The sequence below is a fragment of the Lutra lutra genome, chromosome X, assembly GCF_902655055.1.
Source record: "Lutra lutra chromosome X, mLutLut1.2, whole genome shotgun sequence".
In the NCBI taxonomy this organism is placed as follows: Eukaryota; Metazoa; Chordata; class Mammalia; order Carnivora; family Mustelidae; genus Lutra; species Lutra lutra.
This window is the reverse complement of record NC_062296.1, coordinates 15,667,053-15,692,643: the sequence shown is the minus strand read 5'-3', so window position 1 is coordinate 15,692,643 and position 25,591 is coordinate 15,667,053. Positions and strand designations below refer to the sequence as shown.

The 25,591-nt window shown below is 42.5% G+C and overlaps 1 protein-coding gene across 1 annotated transcript in view; it reads left to right on the top strand.

Annotated features, from left to right (window-relative positions):
* Positions 1-25,591, top strand: part of ADGRG4 (adhesion G protein-coupled receptor G4) — a 102,204-nt gene that overhangs the window by 1,306 nt on the left and 75,307 nt on the right. Inside the window, exons 2-3 of the mRNA XM_047716586.1 lie at positions 1,615-1,693; positions 19,012-19,626. Coding sequence (XP_047572542.1) covers positions 1,624-1,693; positions 19,012-19,626 — 685 coding nt within the window. The 5' untranslated portion in view covers positions 1,615-1,623. The remainder of the gene's footprint in view (positions 1-1,614; positions 1,694-19,011; positions 19,627-25,591) is intronic.

Sequence of the window (25,591 nt, the reverse complement as noted above, 5' to 3'; positions counted from 1 at the left end):
AAAAGTGGTAAGAAATACAATATGTCGCATTATCCTACAGGAAAAGAGATGTTTAAATCAGTAGTAAATCATTCAGAAGTGCATTTTATTTAAAATCAGAAAAGGCCCATCAGCGCCCTACTGTAATATAGTTCTGTAAGATTCATAGTTTTAACGGCGTTTTGGCTGGAGAAAAGGGGATCTCCTGTGTATTTCCCAAATAAGCAGCTTTAATTACACTTTTTAAAAAATGACTTATTTCTATTTTTAGAGTGGAAGGAGGGGGAGGGGGAAAGAATGTCAAGCAGACTCCCTTGAGATGTGGAGCTCCATCTCACGACCCTGAGATCATGACCTGAGCTGAGACCAAGAGTCGGATGCTTAACCGACTGAGCCACCCAGGAGCCCCTAATTACACTTTTTATTTTATTTTGCTTTGCTTATCTATTTGCTTATATATTTTTAAAGATTTTATTTATTTATTTGAGAGAGAGCGAGCATAAGCAGGGTAAGGGTCAGAGGGAGAAGCAGACTCCCCTCTGAGCAGGAAGCCCGACTCTGGGCTCAATCCTGGGACTCTAGGATCATGACGAGCTGAAGGCAGATACTGTTAAGCCTCTGATTATTTATTTATTTTTATTTTTAAAAATTAAAAAAAGATTTTATTTATTTATTTGACAGAGGTCACGAGTAATAAGATTTTTTAAAAAGATTTTATTTATTTGACAGAGATCGCAAGTAGGCAGAGAGGCAGGCAGAGAGAGAGGGGGAAGTAGGCTCCCTGCCAAGCAGAGATCCCGATGCGGGGCTTGATCCCAGGACCCTGAGATCATGACCTGAGTCAAGGGCAGAGGCTTAACACACTGAGCCACCCAGGGGCCCCTTATTTATTTATTTATAAATATTTTACTCATTTATTTGAGAGAGAGAGTGCATGAGCAGGGAGGAGCAGCAGAGGGAGAGGGAGAAGCAGCCTCCCCGCTGAGCAGGGAGCCTGATGCAGAACTTGATCCCAGTACCCTGGGATCATGACCTGAGCCGAAGGCAGACGCTTCATTGACTGAGCCATCCAGGTGTCCCCCTCATTACACTTTTTAAAGGAGAAATCTGGGTAAATGTAAGGAGATGATCAGGTTTCTCTAAGCAGATCTGCTTTAAAAATAGAAATGATTTGATGAGTTACTTTTGCCAATAAAGTCTTCTTGCATGGTGCTTCCTTCAAAATGTTTAGGATCATTAAATTTGCAAGTCGTTGGATTGAAGTTGTGTGCATTAAGGTGGAATGCATCTCATTTTGTAATTATGCATTTGATGTCTGTCTTTCCCTCTGGGCCAACTTGTCTTCCCAGTGCTGTACTGTCAGTGCGTGCGCGTCGTGCGCGTGTGTGTGCAACACAAGGTCTGGCACATATAGGCTCTCAGTGAAGTTTGTTGGAAGGATAGGCACATAAATCAGTCTGTGAGGTTTCAGCAAGGCTGCATAACTCAGGCAAGCGTCAATATTGCAGCTGGAGGACATGGCTTTAAGCGATAAGAAAAAGCCTGGCGTCGGGAGAGGAAAAGTATGCTCACGTACACTTAGAAATTGTTTGTTCTGAATCTCAGCCGGGTGAATTTCTGACTTTTTGAACACAGGTTTACACAATGAAAGAACATATCACATGTCGGAGGCTTTATGGATTGGTCCTCATGTTGAGTTTTACCTTTCTCTCAGGTAAGAAAATGGATTCTTACAATTTCTTTCAATGTCTCATATGCAGTAGCTTACAGAAATAAACCATTTGAAAAGTTGTGGGGCTGCCTCTCAATGGCTTCCTTGTGATCAATATGGCTGTAGGATAGGTTGAAACTTCAGTAAATGAATCCATTCACTCAGGATTGTATAAGACTGATTGAAAATTGGCCTCAAGTGGACAGTAGTTTGGACTATTGTCTTTGACATTTCTTTATTTTTTTCCCTTCCTTCCTTTCTTTTTTTTCTCTCTCTCTTTCTTTTTTCTTTCTTCCTTTCTCTCTCTCTCTCTTTCTTTCTTTCCTTCCTTATTTTTTTCTTTTATTTTTGATTAATTAAGCAGACTCCACACCCAACGTGGGGCTTGAACTCACAACCTTTAGATCAAGAGTTGCATGCTCTACTGACTGAGCCTCCAGTCTCTGTCCTTGACATTTTTTATAAGATTTTATTTATTTATTTGTCAGAGACCAAGAAAGAGAGCATGCACAAGCAGGGGGAGCAGTAGGCAGAGGGAGAGGGAGAAGCAGGCTCCCTGCTGAGCAGGGACCCCCCCCAATGTGGGGTTTGATCAGGACTCTGGAATCACAACCTGAGCTGAAGGCAGATGCTTAACAGACTGAGCCACCCAGGCATCCCTGTCCTTGACATTTCTTTTTCTTTTTTTTTTTTTTAAGATTTTATTTCTTTATTTGACAGAGAGAGATCACAAGTAGGCAGAGAGGCAGGCAGAGAAAGAGAAGGAGAAGCAGGCTCCCCGTTGAGCAGAGAGCCCGAGGCACGGCTCGATCCCAGGACCCTGAGATCATGACCCAAGCTGAAGGCAGAGGCCCAATCCACTGAGCCACTCAGGTGCCCCTGTCCTTGACATTTCTTAGTGCAACTCTGAAATGCCATTTGGTAGCTAATGCACACTCAGTAGAAGCTTTGAGTTCTCTCTTGGGCTGTTTTCCCCCATACAAGTGTTTTATTTATTTATTTCAGATTTTATTGATTTATTAGAGAGAGAGAGAGTGCAAGCACGAGGTGGGGGAGGGGCAGAGGGAGCGGGACAAGCAGATCGCCTGCTGAGCAAGGAGACTGACTCACCCCAGGACCCTGGGATCATGACCTGAGCTGAAGGCAGATGCTTAACCAACTGAGCCACTCAGGCGTCCCAAGCTTTGGACTCTTGATTTCAGTTCAGGTCATGATCTCAGGGTCATGAGCTAGAGCCCCAGGTTGGGCTCTGCACTCAGCCGGGAGTCTGCTTGTCCCTCTCCTTCTCCTTCTATCCCTCCCCCATTCGCAAGTGTGTGCGTGCATGCTCTCTCTCCTCTCTCTCTCTCTCTGAAATAAACAAACAAATCTTTAAAAAAGTTAATGCTCCCTAGAGCATGATGATACCATTTTTTAAAAGATTTTATTTATTTATTTGACAGAGATAGAGACCACAAGTAGGCAGAGGCAGGTGAGAGGGGGAAGCAGGCTCCCTGCTGAGCAGAGAGCCTGATGCGGGGCTCAATCCCAGGACCTTGAGATCATGACCTGAGCCGAAGGCAGAGGCTTAACTCACTGAGCCACCCAGGCGCCCCACCATTTTTCTTTTTTTAAGATATATATCTTATTATTTTTTTAAAAAGATGTATTTATTTATTTTGAGAGAGAGAGTGTGTGGGTCAGGGGAGGGCAGAGGGAGAAGGAGAGTCTCAAGTTGACTCTGCTCTGAGCAGGGAGCCGGTGGCAGGGCTTGATCCCATAACCCTGAGATCATGACCTGAGCCAAATCAAGAGTCAGATGCTCAACCTACCGTGCTATCCACGTGCCCCTAAGACATATATTTTAAGTGCAACAATTTTTTAAATTGTTTTGTTTGGTCACTATTCTTTTCTTTTCTTGTATTTTACCTTATTTTATTATGAGATCATCTTTCTGTCCTTTATTTGTATATGGCAACAAGCATAGACTAGAGATGGGGAAACCAAAGTATGCCAAAAGCTGGTCACTGATTCACAGGGACAAACAGGGGTCTGTTTTGCAGTGGCCCATATCTTGCTTAGGCTCTGTGACAGGAATGGAGGTAGATTCTGTCTCTGTGTCTATTCTGCAGTGACTAGATGATTAAGACAGTTCAACTGAAGTAGCTCATAATTTAGAGACTTAAGGAAAAGGTTGCCTTGGAAAATTGCAATCTCGTCCATATTAAGTAAATTCAGTTGATAACATTGTTCATTTAGCACATCAGTCTTTAGCTAAAAGGTCATACATGTCAGTGAGTGACAATCCCTAATGAAATAGACCTGTGGTTTAATTTGAATAGTCCTCACATTGAGAGCTAATCTTCTGGAAAAATACCAAATCATCATCACCATCAACAACAAACACTGACTGCCTTCTTGCTGTGTGCAGGGCCTGATGGGAAACCACGTTTCTCATAATAAAGCTTGAAATGGGACCTATGGGGCACAGTGGCAACTCTGTCACCTGGCCTTGACTACCTGCTAAGATGTTGATTTATCTTTTCCCCTGTCTGTTTCCTCAAAGGCAAGAAACTATTTTGCCATTTCTTTATCCAGAATGTCCAGCACAGGTCTTGACATTCAGGTTAGACATTCAGTACTTATTTGCTGATTTAATAGATTTGTTTTATTTAATAAATCGATGCAATTTGAAATCGCACAACTTTGTACACCTGTATGGTGGTAGTATATAAGACACAGACTCTAAGTGGGTTATTATTTTTTTAAAAGATTTTATTTATTTATTTGACAGATAGAGATCACAAGTAGGCAGAGAGGCAGGCAGAGAGAGAGAGAGAGGAGGAAGCAGGCTCCCTGCTGAGCAGAGAGCCCGATGTGGGGCTCGATCCCAGGACCCTGGGATCATGACCCAAGCTGAAGGCAGAGGCTTTAACCCACTGAGCCACCCAGGTGCCCCGGGTTATTATTATTATTTTTTGAGGGCTCCTGGGGCATGAAATAGAGGGATCCAGGAAGAGGGCGATCTAGAGGTCTTTAGTATAGTCATGAAAGAAAAAGTGGGAGTGTGTCGTACTGGAAAATTAGAATGAGTTTGAGAGCAATGTCATTGGTCAATGGAAATTATGATAGATATGCAGATCTGAACCCTGAAGAGATCACTTTAAAGCATTCACAAGGTTTTGCAGGCTAAGTCTCAAAACCATAAATCAAGACAACGACTTTTCTAGGTTATCAAACAATTAATTCTAATTGTTCTTCAATTGGTAAGAAACTCATCATTTTCTTCCCTGGGGAGTGGGGTGGTGGGTGGTGTGGGGAAGATCCTGTCTTTGAAACAATGGCATCACTAAGGTTCAGTCTCCTTCAGTCTCCAGATAAGTCACCAGCTTCCCAACTGTGAGGGTCATTGTGAGATAGAGGGCCAGGGTCAACACTAGACCAGGCAGAGGGTGATTCAGATGCTCTGACTGGATGGAGCCAGAGTGTGGAGCAAAACCATGTCTTTGGAAGAATACCCAGGGTCAAGAAGAAGAAATGAACCCTGACATAAAGCCTAAGGGTTGAGAGCAGAGCCAGCAAGAAGGGATGAAGGCTAGGTCAGGAACTGAACAGTTGCAGAATGGAGCAGGAGATAAGGAATGAAGCTGCAACAGGCTCCTCACTGGTCTCCCTGCCTCCACTCTTGTTCTGCTATAGCCCATTCTCAACATGGCAGCCAGAAAAATCCTTTCCTGCGTCAACTTAGATCATGTCACTCTTCTACTCAAAACCTGCCAATACGTTTCCATGACAATTAGAATACAATCCAAACTCTTTCATAAGACCTAAAAATCACTGCATGATCTGGTCTCCCACTGCTTCTTGGGCCTCATTTCTTCCCATACTTCCACTCTCACTCCACTCCAGACACACTGGCTTCCTTCCTATTCCTTGAACATACCAAGCACAACTCTACTTCAAGGCCTTTACATATGCTATTACCCATGTCTGGGTGACTCTTATTCCACACCTTTGTAACCCTAGTTGTTTTTAGTCTCCTAGAAATAAGTAAAAAAGACTTTTCCCTCAAGGAGGTCTTCCTTAACTATCCTATCTACTATAGGTATTCCCATTATCTCATCCCTGTCCCTCCCATTAGCTAACTCATCAGCCTATTAATTTCCTTCAGAGGGCTTTTCACAGTTTGTAATCCTTTATAAAAAAAAGATTTTATTTTTAAATAATCTCTACACCCAACACGGAGCCTGAACTCACAACACTGAGATCGACAGTCTAATACTCCACCAACTGAGCCAGCCAGGTGTCCCACAAGTTGTAATTGTTATATTTGTTTATCAACTACCTCTCTCTTTGGAATTTAAGCTGACTATGGCCAAGGACCTGGTGTGAACGTGAGTTCACTCTATCACTGTACTCTAGCACTGACACATAGTTGGTGCTCAGTAACCATCATGGTTGAGTAAATGAATTTTCCAGGGTGCTTCTGGTTTTATGAGTAAGGACATCCATTTTGTTTGGTGAGACATAGGCTTTGGGTACAAAATTTGAAGGAAAATCACATTACCTATGTGGGGGTAATTTTCTGCTTCTTATTCTGAGAAGAACGCCTGGCAGGCCACATATGTGGTCAGCAACCTGGGTCCTGGTGGAGGGGATGTGTTGGATAAGTCGGTGACTAGTGACTGGTGACAGAAATGAGGCTCAAGGGGCACCTGCGTGGCTCAGTGGGTTAAGCCTCTGCCTTCGGCTCAGGTCATGATCTCAGGGTCCTGGGATCAAGCCCCACATTGGGCTCTCTGCTCGGCAGGGAGCCTGCTTCCCCCCTCTCTCTCTCTGCCTGCTTCTCTGCTACTTTGTGCTCTCTCTCTCTCTCTGTCAAATAAATAAATAAAATCTTTAAAAAAAAAGAAATGAGGCTCAAAGTTGGATGTTTTTATAGTTGGCAGATCTGGTTTACCAGATTAGCTGGTTACTCACAAGACCAGTGGGAAGCGTAGACAGTGGGCGGCAGGCATAACTCCAGTTCTCTGTGGCTGTTCACATGATGACCACGGTGTTGTGGGTCATGGAGCTGCCCAGTATCAGGCATCTATCCCTTATATCAACTCAGACAGCCATAGGTCTGCTAGACTGGGACCAGGTCTACAAAATTTTTCAAAGCTCCTGACCATTCATTTGCAAGGGTTTGTGATACTAAGAGCCAAAAGACTCCTTGTGCAAGTATAGGTTTTGTAAACTATAGAAATGAGTGTCTGCCCACTATCCCCCCACTTTTTAAAAGATTTTATTTGAGAGAGAGAGAGCATGAGCAACACAAACAGGGGGAGGGGCAGAGGGAGAAGCAGACTCTCCACTCAGAAGGGAGCCCAACACAGGGCTCGAACCCAGGACCCTGAGATCATGACCTGAGCTGAAATCCAGAGTCAGACACTTAACCAACTGAGATATCCCAGGCACCCCTGCCCACTCCCATTTTATGAGTGACTAGTGACATTTCCCAGTTGAGGTAGGCTTGGTGTACCCTTGGCAGAATCCCCATCCTCAGAGTGGCCAGATTCTTGACAGTATCCATGCAGCCAATGCCTCTGGTGAGTCCTTTCCCTAAAATTTGCTCTCTCTTGTCTCCCTCTTCTGAAAGGAAGTATCTCCAGGTGATTAGCCAGGCCTTGAGCCTTATTCAGTATGATGAGTTGAATTGTGTCCCCCCAAATTCACATGTTGAAGTCCTTTCCCTCAGCACCTCAGAAGGTAATCACAGTTGGAAGTAGGGTCATTACAACTGTACTTAGTCAAGCGAAGACAAGGTCATAATGGAATATGATGGCCCCTAATCAGACATGACTGGTGTCCTTATAAAGGGGGAAAATGTGGACATAGACACACATACTGGGAGAGGGCCATGCGGAGATATAGGCAGAGACTGGGGAGACGCAACAGTAGGTCTCAGAACACCAAATATTGCTAGTGAACTAGAAACTAGGAGAGAGGCGTGGAACAGATCTTCCCTCCAGAGCTCTTAGAAGGAAAAGATCCTGCCAAGACTTTGACCTTGGCTTGTAGGCTCCAGAACTGTGGGACAATAAATGGCTGTGGTTTAACCCCACCGGCCTATGGCACTTCGTTATAGCACCTAAACAACGCACGCATCACTGCTCAGTCAGACTCTCTGAGTAAAACAGAGGAAAGCAGGTCACCTCACGGGGGAGAAACTGTGACCGGGTCATGCCTCCAGTATCTGACCATGATGAGCTTTGTCTGTCCGCTCCTCCTGAAATGGTTCAGGGCAACACACTGTAACATCTCCATCCCCTACCCTCTGAAACACTTTAACATCGTGAGGAGACACTCGGCCAAAAGAGGACGGAGAAGCAAATACAGGATATATCTGATGATTACTCAATACTGTCTTCAGAAAATTCAGGGACTTTCCTGGTTTTAAAAAAAGAATCCCTTGGATTGCCTCTCTCTTGAGGTTCTAAACCTTTTACTCACTGACTTTTAAAACGACTGTATTTATTACTTTCGTGGTCTGATAGGAAGAGGGAACTTTCCCCAGAAATTTTCCAGAAAGTTCTTGGGCAAGGCGCCAAGTTCAGGTTGCAGTCCAGAACTTCTCATTCTATGCCAAATGCTTCACCCACTTCCCTGATACCTTTGCACGAGGAACAGTCCTAGAGTCCAACTCAGTGCCCTAAAAGCACGGCAAACCATTTATTCAGAAAATAGCAATAAAGGACCCACTATGTGCCAACTGTTGTGCTGGGCACTGGAAACTGACACTAGGGGGCCAAGACTCAGGTTAGGCCCCCGCCGTGAAGAATCAGAGAACATGAAAGTTGAAGTATTCTGGGAAAAACCAGCACTGGTGAATGCTTCACGAATTCAGGTCTGCTTAAAAATTGTGTAAACATGACATCACCAGGCAAAGCAGCTTGGGAATCTCACAAAAGGCAAAATAAAATTACATATTGAGTAACAATTGTGGCAAGAGTTTTATTTTCTTTTCCCCAGGCTCTGCCAGAGATAGGCCTGGAGCACAATGTTTTGCTATATCACTCTGCTAGAGAGTTAAAAAGCAGTACCTGGCAGACACAGCCATCACAAGAAAAGAAATCTGCAGACCAAGATCCCTTATGAATATAGATGCAAAATTCTGTTTTAAAAAAGATTTTTAAAAAAATTTTACATAATCTCTACATTCAACGTGGGACTTGAACCCACAACCCTGAGATCTAGAGTCACGTGCTCCACAGACTGAGCCAGCCAGGTGTACCTGACCCATCCCTTTTTTTAAAAGTAAACTATATGCTCAATGTGAGGCTTAAACTCACAAACCTGACATTTGGAGTTGCATGCTCTACTGACTAAGCCAGCCAGCCTCCCTTAGGTGCAAACATTTTTTAAAAATATTTTTTAAAATTTAAATTCAATTAGCCAACATAGAGTACATTATTAGTTTCAGAGGTAGAGCTCAGTAATTCATCAGTTGCATATCACAGCCAGTTAGATGCAAAAATTCTTTTAAAAAAAAAGATTTTATTTATTAGAGAGAGAGTATAAGCAGGGGGGAGCAGGAGAAGAAGAAGCAGGCTCCCCACTGTGCAGGGAGCCTGATGCAGGGCTCTATCCCAGGACTCCAGTATCATGACCTGAGCTGAGGGCAGACACTTAACCACTGAGCCACCCAGGCACCCATAGATGCAAAAATTCTTAACAGGGGTGCCAGGGTGGCTCAGTCAATTAATCGTCTGCCTTCTGCTCTGGTCATGATCCCAAGGTCCTGGGATCAAGCCCTGTATCGGGTTCCCTGATCAGCGGGGAATCTGTTTCTCCCTCTGCCTCTTCCCCACCTCCCCTGGCTCGTGCTCTCTCTCTCGTTCTCTCTCTCTGTCTCTCTCAAATAAATAAAAATAAAATCTTTAAAAAAATTCTTAACAAAGTATAGCAGACTGAATCCAGCAATATATTTAGAGGATTATATACTTTGATCAAGTGGAATTTATCCCACAAATGAATGCAAAGGTGGTTCAACATGTAAAAATTGATCAATTAATGTACTAAATCACATTTACAGACTTAAGGGGGGGAACCATATGATCATTTTAACTGATACAGGAAAACAGTATGACAAAACCCAACACCCTTTCATGATAAAAATGTAATGTAATAAGAGCATCGATGGGGTTCCTGGGTGGCTCAGTGGGTTAAAGCCTCTGCCTTCAGCTCAGGTCGTGATCTCAGGGTCCTGGGATTGATCCCTGCATCTGACTCTCTGCTCAGTGGGAAGCCTGCTTCCCCCTCTCTCTGTCTCTGCCTGCCTCTCTGTCTACTTGTGATCTGTCAAATAAATAAATAAAAAATCTTAAAAAAAAGAGAGCATCTATGAAAAACCCACAGTAACCATTATACTTCATGGTGAAAAACTGAAAGCTTTCCCCTATGATCAGACACGAGATCAGATTGCCCAGGTTCCCCACTTGCATTCAACAGTACACTGGAAGTTCTAGCCAGAGCATTTGGGCACGAAATAGATATAAAAGTCATCCAAACGGGGAAGAAAAAATAATACTATGTCTATTTGTAGATGATATGATCTATTTGTAGATGATATGATCTTACAAATAGAACATCCTAAAGAATCCACAAAAAATATATTTAAGTTAATAAACACATTCAGCAAAGCTGCAAGATATAAGATCAACACAAAAAATCAGTGGTATTTCTATGCGCCGGCAATGAACAATCTGAAATAAAGTTTAAGAAAACAATTTTAGGGGCGCCTGGGTGGCTCAGAGGGTTAAGCCTCTGCCTTCGGCTCAGGTCATGATCTCAGGGTCTTGGGATCGAGCCCCACATCAGGCTCTCTGCTCAGCAGGGAGCCTGCTTCCTCCTCTCTCTCTGCCTGTCTCTCTGCCTACTTGTGATCTCTGTCTGTCAAATAAATAAATAAAATCTTTAAAAAAAAAACAATTTTATTTACAATAGCATCTAAAAGAGTAAAATACCTAGGAATAAATTTAACCAAGTAGTTGAAAGACTTCTACACTCAAATTACAAACATTGCTGAAAGAAATTAAAAAGACCTAAGTAAATGGAAAAGATCCCATGTTCACGGATTTAATAAAAGATAACAAGATATAATATTAATATGTCAATATTACCCCAAAGAGATTTCCAGATTCAATGCAAGCCATATCAAAATCCAATGGCTTTTTTTTTCTTTAAAGATTTTATTTACTTATTTGACAGAGATCACAAGTAGGCAGAGAGGCCGGGGTCGGGGCGGGGAAGCAGGCTCCCTGCTGATCAGAGATCCTGATGCCAGGCTCCATCCCAGGACCCTGAGATCATGACCTGAGCCAAAGGCAGAGGCTTAACCCACTGAGCCACCCAGGCGCCCCTGGCTTTTTTTTTTTTTTTTTTTTTTACAGATATGTAAAAGCTGATTGTGCAATTCATATGGAATTGCAAGGGACCCTGAATAGCCAAAATGATCTTGAAAAATAACAAAGTTGGAGAAACCATACATCTAGATTTCAATGCTAACTGCAAAGCTATGGTAATCAAAACTGTGTTATTGGCATAGGAACATATATAGATTAATGGAACAGAATTGAGAGTCCAGGAAGAAACCCATGCATATACATATGGTCAATTAATTTTCCATAAGGGTGCCAAGAACATTCAATGGGGGAAAATAATTGCTTCAACAAATGGTGCTGGCCCAGCTGGATGTGTAAATACATATCCATGTACACATGTATATATGTGTATACACATAAACATATAAAAAGAATGAAGTTGGACTCCTGTCTTCACACCATGTACAAAAATTAACTCAAAATGGATGAAATTTCTAAATGTAAGAACTACCACTATAGAAATTAGAAGAAAGCACAGACACGGGCTCGGATTTGGCCTTGGATGACCTTTGGGCTTGGATGACCTTGGATTTGGCAAAGGAGTCTTAGAACTGACACCAAAAGAAGGAGCAGCAAAAGAAAAAAAAAACAGATCAATTGGATTTCATCAAGATTAAAGATGTGTGTATCACAGGACACCATCAAACAGTGAAGAGACAGCCTAGAGAAGGGGAGAAAGTATCTTCAGGTCACATATCTCATAAGGTTCTAGTATCTAGAATATATAAAGAGTGCTTACAACTCAACAACAAAAACAGGAATAGCACAATTTAAAAATGGGTAAAGGATTTGAATAGACATTTCTCCAAAGAAGATATGCAGATGGTCAACAAGCACATGAAAAGATGCTCAATGTCATTAGTCATTAGGGAAATGCAAATCAAAACCATGATGAGATACCACTCTCACCCTCTGCAATGGTTATAATACTAATTTAAAAAATGGAAAACAACAAGTGCTGGTGAAGAGGTAGAGAAATTAGAACCCTTATAAACTGGTGGTGAGAATGTTGAATGGCTGCTGTGGAAAACAGTGGCTGTTAAACATAAAAGTTAAACATAAAATTACTAAATGACCCATCCTAGATATATAGCCCAAAGAAATGAACGCATGTGGGGCACCTGGGTGGCTCAGTGGGTTAAGCCGCTGCCTTCGGCTTGGGTCATGGTCTCAGGGTCCTGGGATAGAGCCCCGCATCGGGCTCCTTGCTCAGTGGGGAGCCTGCTTCTCTCTCTGCCTCTGCCGGCCTCTCTGCCTGCTTGTGATCTCTGTCTCTCTCTCTCTCTCTCTGTCAAATAAATAAATAAATAAAAAGAAATGAACGCATGTTCAAATTGAACAAATGTCATGAATGTCCACAACAACACTGTTCATAATAACTAAAAGGTGGGGGAAAAACCATTAATGTGTCCATTAACAGATTAATCAGTAAATAAAATGTAGCATATCCATACAATGGAATATCATTCAGCCATTAAAAATAATGATGTACTGGGATGTCTGCCTGATTCAATGGGTAGAGCGTGCCACTGGATTTCAGGGCTGTGAGTTTGAGCCCCATGTTGGGTAGAGAGATGGCTTAAAAAGAATATCTTAAAAAAATAATGATCTATTGATGCATGCTAAAACATGGATGAATTTGGAAACATTATGCGAAGTGAAAGAAACTAGAAACAAAAGGTCACTTGTATGTTTCCATTTATATGAAATGTCTAGGATAGTCAAATCCATACAGACAGAAAAGTAGATTAGTGGTTGCCAGTGGGAGTGAGGGGGGAAAGGGCCATGACTGCTTAATGGATATGGGGTTTCCTTTTGGGATAATGAAAATGTTCTGGAACTAGATCATATGATGGTCAGATACCATCATGAATGTACTAAATGCCAATAAGTTGCACACCTTAAAAAGAGTAAAATGGCGAATTTTGTGTTATGTGAAACAGTACAAATAAAATGGTGCCTGGGACTCCAAGGGCTGTAACATAGCCGTTTGTATGAGGCTTATGATAAGGTTTTCCAAACATGGAAAAACGCTTCTTTTACCTTGTTAAGTGAGAAAAGCAGGGTACCAAACTCTCCATGCAATGTGATCTTGGCCACGTAGAACAAACAAAACCTGTACCCGGAAGAAAAGAAACGTTAAAGGAAATTTACCAAAATGTTGTCTCTGGGTGGTGGGACTCCGCCTGACTTTGTTCTCATCTTTTTACTTTTCTAATGCTTGCCATGTTTTCTTTTAAGAAAGCATGTACAATATCACTTTTATAATGGGCAAAACACCTTTTTTTGAAAGCACGGACAACAATAAATGTAATTTAAAATAAAAGGAAACAGGATAGAGGCAAGGAGACACAGAGGAGCCAAATGAAGAGAGAGCACGCTTCAGGGGAGCAATCATGCAATTTGGACTTGAAAATTGCCAGGAAACAGATGGCAGTGTCCAAGCAGACATCTGCAATGGATAGTTAAATCATATGCAAAGACACAAGTGGCCTTTGAAGCAGGCCCTGGAGAGGCCCAACAGAGAAAGCTGCTTGCCTGGCCAAACAGAAGGGCAAAGCCTTTGCCCCCACCTCGTTGCAGCCTGGCCTCCTCTGAGCCCTTGCTGGGAGCCCGGGTCGGGGGTGGGGTGGGGTGGGGGGGCTACAGCAGGGCTCCGTGAAGATGTGCTTGGCTGTGTAAGGGTACAAAAGAGGTTGTGGGAGAAGAAAGAGACTTCTAATCATGACAGTGGCAAACATAGCAGCTGACGTTTACCTGGGGCTTCACAGTTGATAAACATTTCACATACATAACATAAATGGCAGTTACATTACTGCATCATCCTTCGTGACGGCCCCGCCAGGAAACTAATTAGTATTCCAATCTTAACCATGGAGGAAGGAGACACAGAGAAATGACGTGGGTTTGGTGCACACTCGCATAGCGCTCACTATGTGCCGCTGTCCTCAAAGCTTTCTCGTGCATTAATTGTCCACATTGATGCAGCTAGTAAGGGACAAAACTGGGACTCAAAGGTGCGTTTTTGGATTCCACTACACTACGCTTCTGCTGATATCTAAGTAGGACTTAGCTCTGCCTCCAGAATCTCAAGTATGGCCCCAAGTGGTTCTGTCCATCCATCCATCCATCCATCCATCCATCTTTATTTTTCTGATTTTATTTTTTTAAAAGATTTTATTTATTTATTTGACACACACACACACAGAGAGATCACAAGTAGGCAGAGAGGCAGGCAGAGAGAAAGGGGGAAGCAGGCTCCCCGCCGAGCAGAGAGCCCGACTCGGGGCTCGATCCCAGGACCCTGGGATCATGACTTGAGCTGAAGGCAGAGGCTCAACCCACTGAGCCATTCAGGCACCCCTATTTTTCTGATTTTAAATTTGACATATGATTGCATAAAAAGTACAAAAATTACTGAAATAAATAGCATAGAAAGCATAAGTCCCCCTAAATCTCACATCTGAAGATATTCATTCTTTTTTTAAAAAGATTTTATTTATTAATTTGTCAAAGACAGAAGGAGATAGAGCGCACATGTTGGGGGAACGGCAGTCAGAGAGAGAAGCAGGCTCCTTGCTTGGCAAGGAGTCCAGTGTAAGACTCGATCCCACGACCCTGGGATCATGACCTGAGCAGAAGGCAGACACTTAACTGACTGAGCCACCCAGGCACCCCTAAAGATACTCATTCTTAACTGCTTGATGTGTGTTCTTCCAGATTTTTTCTATGCTATGCTAATGCACACATTTTTCTCTTATTTTAAAAAGTAGGATAATACTGTATCTACACTTATGCAATCCCCATTTCATGGAGTACAAAGCCTTGGAAATCTCTACATGACTGTGTAGATCTACCAGATTTGTTTTAAATCTCCATTATATAGAGGTAACAACTGCTTAGCTAGTCACTTACGGATAGACATAAAGATCTTCTTACTTTTTCTCCATTACAAACAATACTGCAATAAATATCCTTGTACATGCATCTTTGTATACACGTATATTTGTCTAGGATAAATGGATATAAATGGAATTGCTGGGTCAAAAGTATATACACAGCCATACACGATGAAAATGTTCATAGATACTGACAGATTGCCCTTCAGATAAAAAGATTACTGGGGTTCCTGGCAGGCTCAGCCAGTGGAGCATGTGATTCTTGATCTCAGGGTTGCAAGGTCCAGTCCAGAGTGGGGTGTAGAGATTACTAAAAAGTAAATAAGTAACCTTTAAAAAAAGGACTGTATTAATTGGTGCTCCCACCAACAGTGTATTAAAATGACTTGTTTTGACAGATGTTGGCAAGGATGCAGAGAAAGGGGAACCCTCCTACACTGTTGGTGGGAATGCAAGCTGGTGCAGCCACTCTGGAAAACAGCATGGAGGTTCCTCAAAAAGTTGAAAACACAGCTACCCTACAACCCAGCATTCACACTACTGGGTATTTACCCCAAAGATACAAATGTAGAAATCTGAAGGGGCACGTGCACCCGAATGTTCATAGCAGCAATGTCCACAATAGCCAAACTATGGAAAGAACCTAGATGTCCATCAACAGATGAATGGATAAAGAAGATGTGATATATATATATATGTACACACACACATACATACATATACACGCGCACACACACAATGGAATACTATGCAGCCATCAAAAGAAATGAAATCTTGTCATTTGCAACAATGGGGATGGAACTAGAGGGTATTATGCTGAGCAAAATAAGTCAATCAGAGAAAGACAATTGTCATATGATCTCTCTGATCTGAGGAATTTGAGAGGTGGGGGGGTGTTGTGGGAGGTAGGGAAGGAAAAAAATGAAAGAAGATGGGATCGGGAGGAAGACAAACCTTAAGAGATTCTTAATCTCATAAAACAAACTGAGGGTTGCTATGGGGCAGGGGTGGGGTAGGGATAGGGTAGCTGGGTTATGGACATTGGGGAGGGTATGTGCTGTGGTGAGTGCTGTGAAATGTGTAAGCCTATTCACAGATCTGTTCACGGATCTGTTCCCCTGGGCCAAATAATACATTATAAGTTAAAAAAAAAAAAAGATATGAAAAAAATAAATAAAATGACTTGTTTCCTCACAAGCTCGTCATTGCTGGATATTCTCAGCCTAAAATGCTATCATTTCAAAACAGTAAAAATAGTATCTCATTGTAGCTTGTGTTTTAAAAATAGGAAGAGGCCATCTTTTTGTATTTCTGATTCAGTAAGTTGCTTGCTTGTGTCCTATGGCAACTGGCTTTGTATTCGTGTATTGCAAAGAGGAGAAACCCTGTAGACAATAGGGGATTGTGGTACATTCTCTTTTAAGGGACAAATAAGGCCTGGAGATTTACATTCACCATAAAACCCATTCTTAAACGTTGTGCTTGACGTCATATTGGAGGGCTGAGCAGAAATGCAGTTGGCCAATCTTAATCGATATTGGGTTTCTTAGTGATTATCACCTTGTAGGGTTACCTTTTGATTTATTAGCCACATGAAATATGGTAAGATAATATAATCACATAAGCCAGGGACAGAAATAAACGTTTGCTCACTCTCCATGGACAGTTCAGAAATAGCTCCCCGGCAGGTGGATGGCAGGGGCTCCCGCACAGGGAGCGGGGTGCGAGCGCACATGCATGCATATGTGCGCGGGCAGGCATGGACTTGCTTGCCTTTGAAAGATACTCAGTGCAGGAATGGAGGGAGACGATCGTGTAGAGCTAGAGAATATCTAGAAGCTCGCACCTGGGGCCATCTCTCCGAAGCAGGGAAGTGGTCACTTCTGGTCAGCCCCTCTAGTGTGCTGTTCTGGCTGTCAGTTTTAGAGTGCTGGTCCCAAGGTCACAGCCCTAATTTAGAGAGGTTGGAATTCCATTCTTCCATAAAGGCCTTTTCGGTTTGTCTTGGGCTGCTCTGGGACTGGAATTAGGTGGATGTTGAGCAGTTCTCAGCTATTTGCCTTGGGTCCTGGGGTGCGAGCTTTGTCACGGTGATAGTATCATGATTCACCAATAGCTTCCCAGGAAGCAAAGGGCACACTCAATTAAAATTTTTGTAGATATTGCCAAATTGCCCACCAAATGACTGTAGTGATGGACATGTTCTTTTTTTCTTAAGACTTCATTTATTTATTTGAGATCGAGGGAGAGCAACAGAGAGCGAGCATGAACAGGGTAAGGAGCAGTGGGGGAGGGGGTAGCAGACTCCCTGCTGAGCAGCGAGTCCGATGTGGGGCTCCATCCTGGGACTCCAGGACGGCGAGCTGACCCAGGTGATGGCGGATGGCCATGTTCTTCAACAACGTTCGAGAGGGCTTTGCAGGCATCATTGCCCTTAATTTTCAAACAGTTTTGTATGGTCAGTAGACAAGGCTATTATCTGGCATAGATTATAATGTAAATGGTGGCTCCCTGAGTTGTGTTACATATTGTGGCCTGGAATCCCCATTTTACTGAAGCAAAGGTTGAGACATCAGGAGGTTAAAGGGTCCTTGCTCAAAGTTACACAGCTGATGAACATCAGACCTGAGATTCCAACTCAGGTTCTTTGACTCCAGAGCCAGTGGTAACTGGGTCCATGGCCATCTGAAAACTTTTATAAAAAAAGATTTGTTTAGGGGCGCCTGGGTGGCTCAGTGGGTTAAAGCCTCTGCCTTCGGCTCAGGTCATGATCCCAGGGTCCTGGGATCCAGCCCCGCATCGGGCTCTCTGCTCAGCGAGGAGCCTGCTTCCTCCTCTCTCTCTGCCTGCCTCTCTGCCTACTTGTGATCTCTGTCTGTCAAACAAATAAATAAAATCTTTAAAAAAAGATTTGTTTATTTCAGAGACACAGAGAGATAGCAGGGGGAGGGGCAAAGGGAGAGGGAAATCAGCAGATTCCCTGCTGAGTGGGGAGCCTGATCCCTTGACCCTGAGATCCCGACCTGAGCCGAAATCAAGAGTCAGACACTCACCCAACTGAGCCTCACAGGCGCCCCCCTCCAGGAACCTCTTAAAGATATGCAGGCCTTTTGGTGAGGAGACAGAAGGAAGGAGTCGGGGTACACTCAGGGCAGTGCCATTTCTCCCATTCCTGAGGACAAACAGAAGCCTTGCAGCTTCAGTATTATCCAACTGGTCATCCTCCAGGCCTCTGTCGGAGCCTTCAGTGAGAAGCAGTCTCCAGAGACCAAATAAATCAGGTAATTTGGCTCAGGAAAAGGCATTGGAGAAATAAATTGCTGTTGCACCATGAATATAATAAGGCAGTTAGGTAGATGGAAAGAGCTATCTTTTGATTACACGAGTGAAGGTTATGTGCAGCAGATTTTTAAATCCAAGCTGCCTTTTCCTTGGCCGCCTCTCTGCCAACTTAGCTAAATACTTCTAGCTGCTTCCCCACACTGTCCAGCTGGTGTGTGCTCTGGGAGCACTAATCTGACTTTTCATATTAGCCCAGGCAAAATATAATTAGGAAGAGACTCTTCTGCCAGAAAATGTCACATGCCAGTGTCAAATAGAGATGATTTTTGTATATCCACTATTTGGGGTTGGGTTGGCTTTTTTTGTTTTGTTTTGTTTTGTTTTGCACCCGTGTTGACTCATAACAAATAGCATTGTGTAATCTGGGATTGATTGACTATGTGGCTAAAGAAGATAAAATTGGGGGCGCCTGGGTGGCTCAGTGGGTTAAAGCCTCTGCCTTCGGCTCAGGTCATGATCCCAGGGTCCTGGGATCGAGCCCCGCATCGGGCTCTCTGCTCAGCGGGGAGCCTGCTTCCTCCTCTCTCTCTCTCTGCCTGCCTCTCTGCCTACTTGTGATCTCTGTCTGTCAAATAAAATAAATAAAATCTTTTAAAAAAAAAAAAGAAGATACAATTGAATTTTTGTTATCAAAATTTCATTTGCTTTCTCTTTCCCCTTCCCCAAATTTGGGCAGAGGCACTTTCCCTAAAAGGAAAAAGACTGGATTTTTATGGAAGAGCTGACACATATGTGAGCCTGGCCAGCACGGTTCCTGAACTCAGTCGACTCACAGCATGCATTGACCTGGTGTTCGTGGAGAACAAATTAAGTGATTGGATGGCCTTCTCCTATATTGCTAATAATGCCTTCCTGGGCAGAGAAGCCATAGACCTTGGACTTGGAGGAGACCATCAGCAGCTAATACTATACAACTTGGGCAAGACCTTTTATATCCGTTACTCCCTGACTCCCTTTCAATGGCATACGGTATGCTTGGTATGGGATGGTGTGAAGGGCAGATTAGAGCTCTTCCTGAATACTGAAAGGATACTGGTAATGATGGATCAACCACAAAGCCTGACACCTAATGGGACTCTGATTCTAGGACATTTTCTTACGAACCGGGACAGCCAGGTAGGAAGGGCCCTGCCTGGCTTCACAGGCAGCTTGTACTACTTTCAGCTCTGGGACCACATCCTGGAAAATGAGGAGTTTCTCAAGTGCATGAGTGGAAACATTGTTAGCTGGGAAGAAGATGTTTGGCTCATCAACGAGATCACCCCAACTGTTGACACGAGACTGCGCTGCTGTGAGTAACTTCTGAACTGTCCTCCTTGGCAAGGCTTGGTCTTCTGTTCACTAGTCTGGATAATCCACTCTGGGCCAAGGCTCTGTCTTCATCAGAGGGGCCCAAGGTTGCCAGTTTTTTCATCTGCTTTTTTTTTAATGATTTTATTTATTTATTTGACAGAGAGAGATCACAAGTAGGCAAAGAGGCAGGCAGAGAGAGGAGGAAGCAAGCTTCCCTCTGAGCAGAGAGCCCGATGTGGGGCTCGATCCCAGGACCCTGAGATCATGACCCAAGCTAAAGGCAGAGGCTTTAACCCACTGAGCCACTCAGGCGCCCCTATCTGCTTTTTAACGTAGAGCAAAGACTATTTTCTTTCTCTTTGTGTTTTGTCTTTTGTTTTGATATCATTTAAAACTTGCAGAAAATTACAACAGGACAAGGAATTTATACAAGTTCTTTACCCAGATTCACTGATTGTTACTTTGTTTCCCCGGATTTTATTATTCTTCCTCTCTCTCTCTTTCCTCCTCCCTACACACACACACACACACACACACACACAATCTGTTTCTTAATCCTTTAAGAATAAGTTATGGACATAGTGCCTCATTACCCCTAAATAGCTCAGTGTGTATTTCCTTAGAATAAGGACATTCTCTTACTGCTGTACCTTGATATAATATCAGTATTTAATCCATCATCAATATTCAAATTGTCCTACTAATTTCTTTTATAGCTATTTTTCTAGATTTCTCCACTGTTACTATTTTTCCCTCTGAAATTAATAACCAATTTCTGGGAAAGGGTCCCTGGGTGGCTCAGTTGGTTAAGGGTCTGACTCTTGGTTTCCGCTCAGGTCATGAGCTCATGGGTCCTGGGATTGGGCTCTGCACTCAGTGGGGAGTCTGCTTGAGGATTCTCTCCCTCTGCCTCGTCCCCCCTCAAATAAATAAATCTTTTAAAAAAAACCAATTTGGGGGGAGATATTTGGAGGCTACGTAAATATCCTGTTCTTCTCAAACTTTTTTGTTAAAACTGACTGATCATTTTTTTTTAAGATTTTATTTATTTATTTGACAGACAGAGATCACAAGTAGGCAGAGAGTCAGGCAGAGGAAAGGGAAGGAAGCAGCCTCCCCACCGAGCAGAGAGCCCGATGCGGGGCTCGATCCCAGGACCCTGGGATCATGACCTGAGCCAAAGGCAGAGGCTTTAACCCACTGAACCACCCAGGTGCCCCCTTCTCAAACTTTTTTTAAAAAGGTTTTATTTATTTGTCAGAGAGAGTGAGCACAAGCATGGGGAACAGCAGGCAAAGGAAGAAGCAGGCTCCCCGCTGAGCAAGGAACCCAATGCGGGACTCGATCCCAGAAATCTGGGATCATGATCAGAATGGAAGGCAGATGCTCAAGCAACTGAGCCACCCAGGCGCCCCTGTTAACAAACTTTCACCCAGTAGTTTTACATCTATCAAAGATGCTTGCCTCAATGGCTTATACAATAGTCCCAAAACATTGATTTTTAAAACTCTGTCATTTTTCAACATTTATTAGGTAGTATTCTATTGCAAGGAAGAGTGTTTTCTTCTTCCACATTTACTTTGATATTCCTTCAGTTGTTATGTGTCTGTACCAGCATGAACTCATGGATTCTTACCTTATTCAATGGGTCACAATCTGTTGCTATCATTTATTTTGATGTTCAAATTGGCCCAGTTTGGGCCAGTGGGAGTCCTTCCATCTGGCTCTTGTGTCCTTTTGCCACGTTCCCATCATTTTTTGAGTACTTCCTTACTTTCAGCACAAGATGTTATAGGCTCATCTTGTACTTTCTCTGCTCAGCACAAGAATCAACCATTTTTACCAAAGAGTCCTGTTTCCTTTTAGCAAGGAATGGGATTTATAAACCAATTCATTTTTCTTTCATGAGCAATGATCATGTTAGGAACTTTTTGGGATGGCGTTCTTGGAACGGCTGCTTGGAACGACACATATATTTTTCTCTCCTTCTTTCTAATTTCAAGGAGAGAATATACGATTGGTTTTCTCTGTCCAACCCTGTTCTCCCCTCAAATCCAATCTTTTCCAACCTTGGCAGCAGCGGTCCTGAGCATGGGTAAAGTCAGTGATAACAGGATCAAGATGAGATTTCCACTCCCCCCTCATTTCCTGAAATGTGTACTCATTCTTAGGTTTTATTCACGATTCTTAGGGATTGGGGGTGGTATCGAGGGAATGGGGGTTAGATCCACGCCTAATAAGTTCTCACAGACTTCGGGGATGTATTTTCACCAGCAGTTTGAATTAATGGCAGAGGCACATTCCAGGGGGCTTCTGGGTTTCTTTAAGATGATACTAAAGCAAAGAAACAGGAAAGCTATTCCTTTGAGTGACTACCTGGAGACATTTGGTTTTTCTCTTTTCTGAAGCCTTGAAAATAAAAGAGAGCAGTGTTCGCTGGCTCTGATTACAAAATGGAGCTAGGGACTAGTAGGTTAAGCCTGAACAGCTCACCCAGAGCAGTTTAAAGTTACTTAATCTTTGATCTAAAGAACCGGAAGTATGGCTCTATTAAATCCTTATGCTTAGCAGTGGTCTTTGAAAACCTAATCTGGCCAGTGAATTGCCATGGCCTTTCCTACCACTTTGCTGGCAAATCACGAAATCTAGCTGATGTTGTTAAAGTGCAAGACAGCCCTCATTTACTTTGGTCTTTTGTACCCTCTTTAATGAACATCCTATCCTCTTAGTCTGATTGGGTTCCGGTAGGCATAATACACCAATACTCCAGCACAACAAAAAGGAAAAGAAAGCACAACCTAAAATGACAACCCGAAAAAGGAGTAGAAAATATTATTTTTACTTTTCAGGTGTCTTCAGATGTTCTTTCTAAACCTTAGACCAGGGCTTTCTAACCTGAGGTCCGGAATGGCCTCAATAGTTGGGCAGAGCCCTTGAAAGGTTTGAAAGTATACTAAAAAGGCAAGATGGATTCCTCTTTCCAAGGACAGAGTCTATAGTTTCCCTCCTATTCAAAAATAACATGGTAATTGCTACTTTTTACAAAGTTCTTTCCACGTGCCAGGCATTTTATAGATGAGGAAAGAGAGGCTCAAAGAGGTTAGGAAAAACTGCTTAATGTCACCTATTAAATAAACAGTGGGGCTGGGATTTGAGCAAAAAGTTATCCGGTTGCAAATCTTGTGCTCTTTTCACTTCTGCCTGCTCACCACTGAAGGAACTGTAACACCATAGAATTTCTTCTACCTCTGCCCTGGCCGTGTGACATCTGGGGGAGAGGGGACACTTACATGAATAAATACGACTGATTACAACATGGCTAGCTCAGCTTTTGCCTAATAAATTGGTATTTATGGTCTATAGAAGGATTATGACCTTTAAGGAATAAATTTTAATGAGCATATTGCTAGGTTACAAATCTCAATAAATCTATTTACCCATAAATTATATATGTATATATTTATATATTCATGAGAACAAGGCTTTTGGGGAACATTTGCTGAAAATCATGAACCCTATCTGGATTTAATAAACAAGTATTCACAAGAGTTGGCGATGTCTCAGGAATATTTAAACAACACAGTAATAAATAATAACAACAGCGAAGTTGCCAGTCATTAGGGATTTAGCTGTGGAGGTGTTTTTAAGCATCTTTTCTTTATTTATTTATTTTTTAAGATTTTACTTATTTATTTGCCAGAGAGAGAGAGAGAGAGAGAGTGAGCACAGGCAGGCAGAGTGGCAGCAGAGGCAGAGGGAGAAGCAGGCTCCCCGCCGAGCAAGGAGCCCGATGTGGGACTCGATCCCAGGACGCTGGGATCATGACCTGAGCCGAAGGCAGCTGCTTAACCAACTGAGCCACCCAGGCGTCCCCTTTTCTTTATTTTTACAAATTACAAATGCAGGGGGCAACCTGGCTGGCTCAGTTGGTGGAGCATGGGACTCTTGAACTCAGGGTTGTAAGTTCAGTGTACACGTTGGGTGTAGAGATGACTTAAAAACAAAACCTTTAGGGACGCCTGGCTAGCTCAGTCAGGGGGGCATGTCACTCTTGATCCCAGGGTCGTGAGTTCAATCGTCACGTTGGACGTGGAGTCTACTTAAAAGAAAAATATCTTTTTATTTTTTTAAAAAGATTTTATTTATTTATTTGACACGGAGAGATCACAAGTAGGCAGAGAGGCAGGCAGAGGGAGAGGGGGAAGCAGACTCCCTGCTGATCAGAGAGCCCAATTCGGGGCTGGATCCCAGGACCCTGAGATCATGACCTGAGCCAAAGGCAGAGGCTTAACCCACTGAGCCACCCAGGTGCCCCCAAAAAACAAAATCTTAAAAAAAAATCACGAGTGCAATACATTATGGTTGTTTATTATATGGAATTTATTATAAACTCAAACAATACAAAGTGCATGAACTATGAAGTAAAACCTCTCCACAGAGGTGTCTGTTCTTTTAGATTTTTTAAAATGGCTTTATAACAAGTGTCCACCTGTGTGTATAGTCCTAAAAAAAAAAAAACAAAATAAGGGGCACCTGGGTGGCTCAGTGGGTTAAAACCTCTGCCCTCAGCTCAGGTCATGATCCCAGGGTCCTGGGATGGAGCCCCACATCGGGCTCTCTGCTCAGCAGGGAGCCTGCTTCCCCCTGTCTGTCTCTGCCTGCCTCTCTATCTACTTGTGATCTCTGTCTGTCAAATAAATAAATAAAATCTTTAAAAAAAGCCAATATACAAGATTTTTAAAAAACCAAAATAATATGTACATACATACAGAATGTTTTACACTTGATGTATTTTATAAGTTAATATTATCATGGACACATCAGTACATTTAGATCAACCTCATGCATGTTTAGTGCTACATATACCCATTTTACAGATGTGCTCTGATTTCTTTAACTCACCACTGACGGGCATTAAAGTTGGTTTTTTTTTTAATAGGATTTTTATAGGGTTTTTTTATAGTTTTAAATAATGCTGTGACAAATATCCTTGTACATACATCTTGGTATATGTGGGTTTGCTTTTTCATAGGACACGTTTGTAAGAGTAGAATTTCAAGGCAAAAGATAGAAGTTTTACAATTTAAACTGTCACCATTTGTACTAGTTTATTACTTTAACTATTCATTAAAATGGATTTATTTTTTAAAGTAAAAGTAGTAGATAGGCTGGTAAAAATTTGAACAATGCACAAAGATAGAAATTAAAAGGAAAAGCCTCCTTTCTCATCAATATTGTTCTTACCCTAAGTCCTTTCCCTAAAAGTGACGATTTTTAACAATCTCTTACTTAATCTTTGCAGGAACAACTGAAAACTTGGGTTTACGTGAATATAGTCTTTGTTTTTCTTTTTCAAAGTTAGGATCATCATTATATGCTCATAGTCTTCATCTTTTTTATCCATTTAATTATATATTTTGGAGGCACTCCCATATCAGAAAACATAGAATATAGAGCTGCCTGCTTATTGGGGGGGGGATGCTGATTAGTACGACGGAGTAGGGATCTCCTATAATTTATTCATCGAGCTCCCTTTGAAGGACTTTTAAGCTGTTTCCAGGTTTTAGCCGTGACAAAAGTCTGCCGTATTTTGAAAAGGAATGGATGGTGTCAGGAAATTCTTGAAGTGACCATTAGGGACAGATCACAAGCTCAAATTCCTCTCTAAGTATGTTTAGCATAATTGCTTCATGTTAGCCCAGACACATGGCCCAACAAAGGATTTGTTCAGACTTTAGGATGTATGAAGATGAAGAGTCTTCCCAAAGATATGCAGATGAAATGACTCCTAGATACGTACTGGAGAAATCACCTTTGAAAAGAATGAAATAACATGAGCTGAGTCCATCCTGGGAAATCCGCACTGTATCAAAACCCAGGGTCCCTGTATCTGTGGAGGTATTGAGTTGCTAAGAGGTATTAATTGATCTCATGTTCCAGCGGCTTTGAATCACTTTATAAAC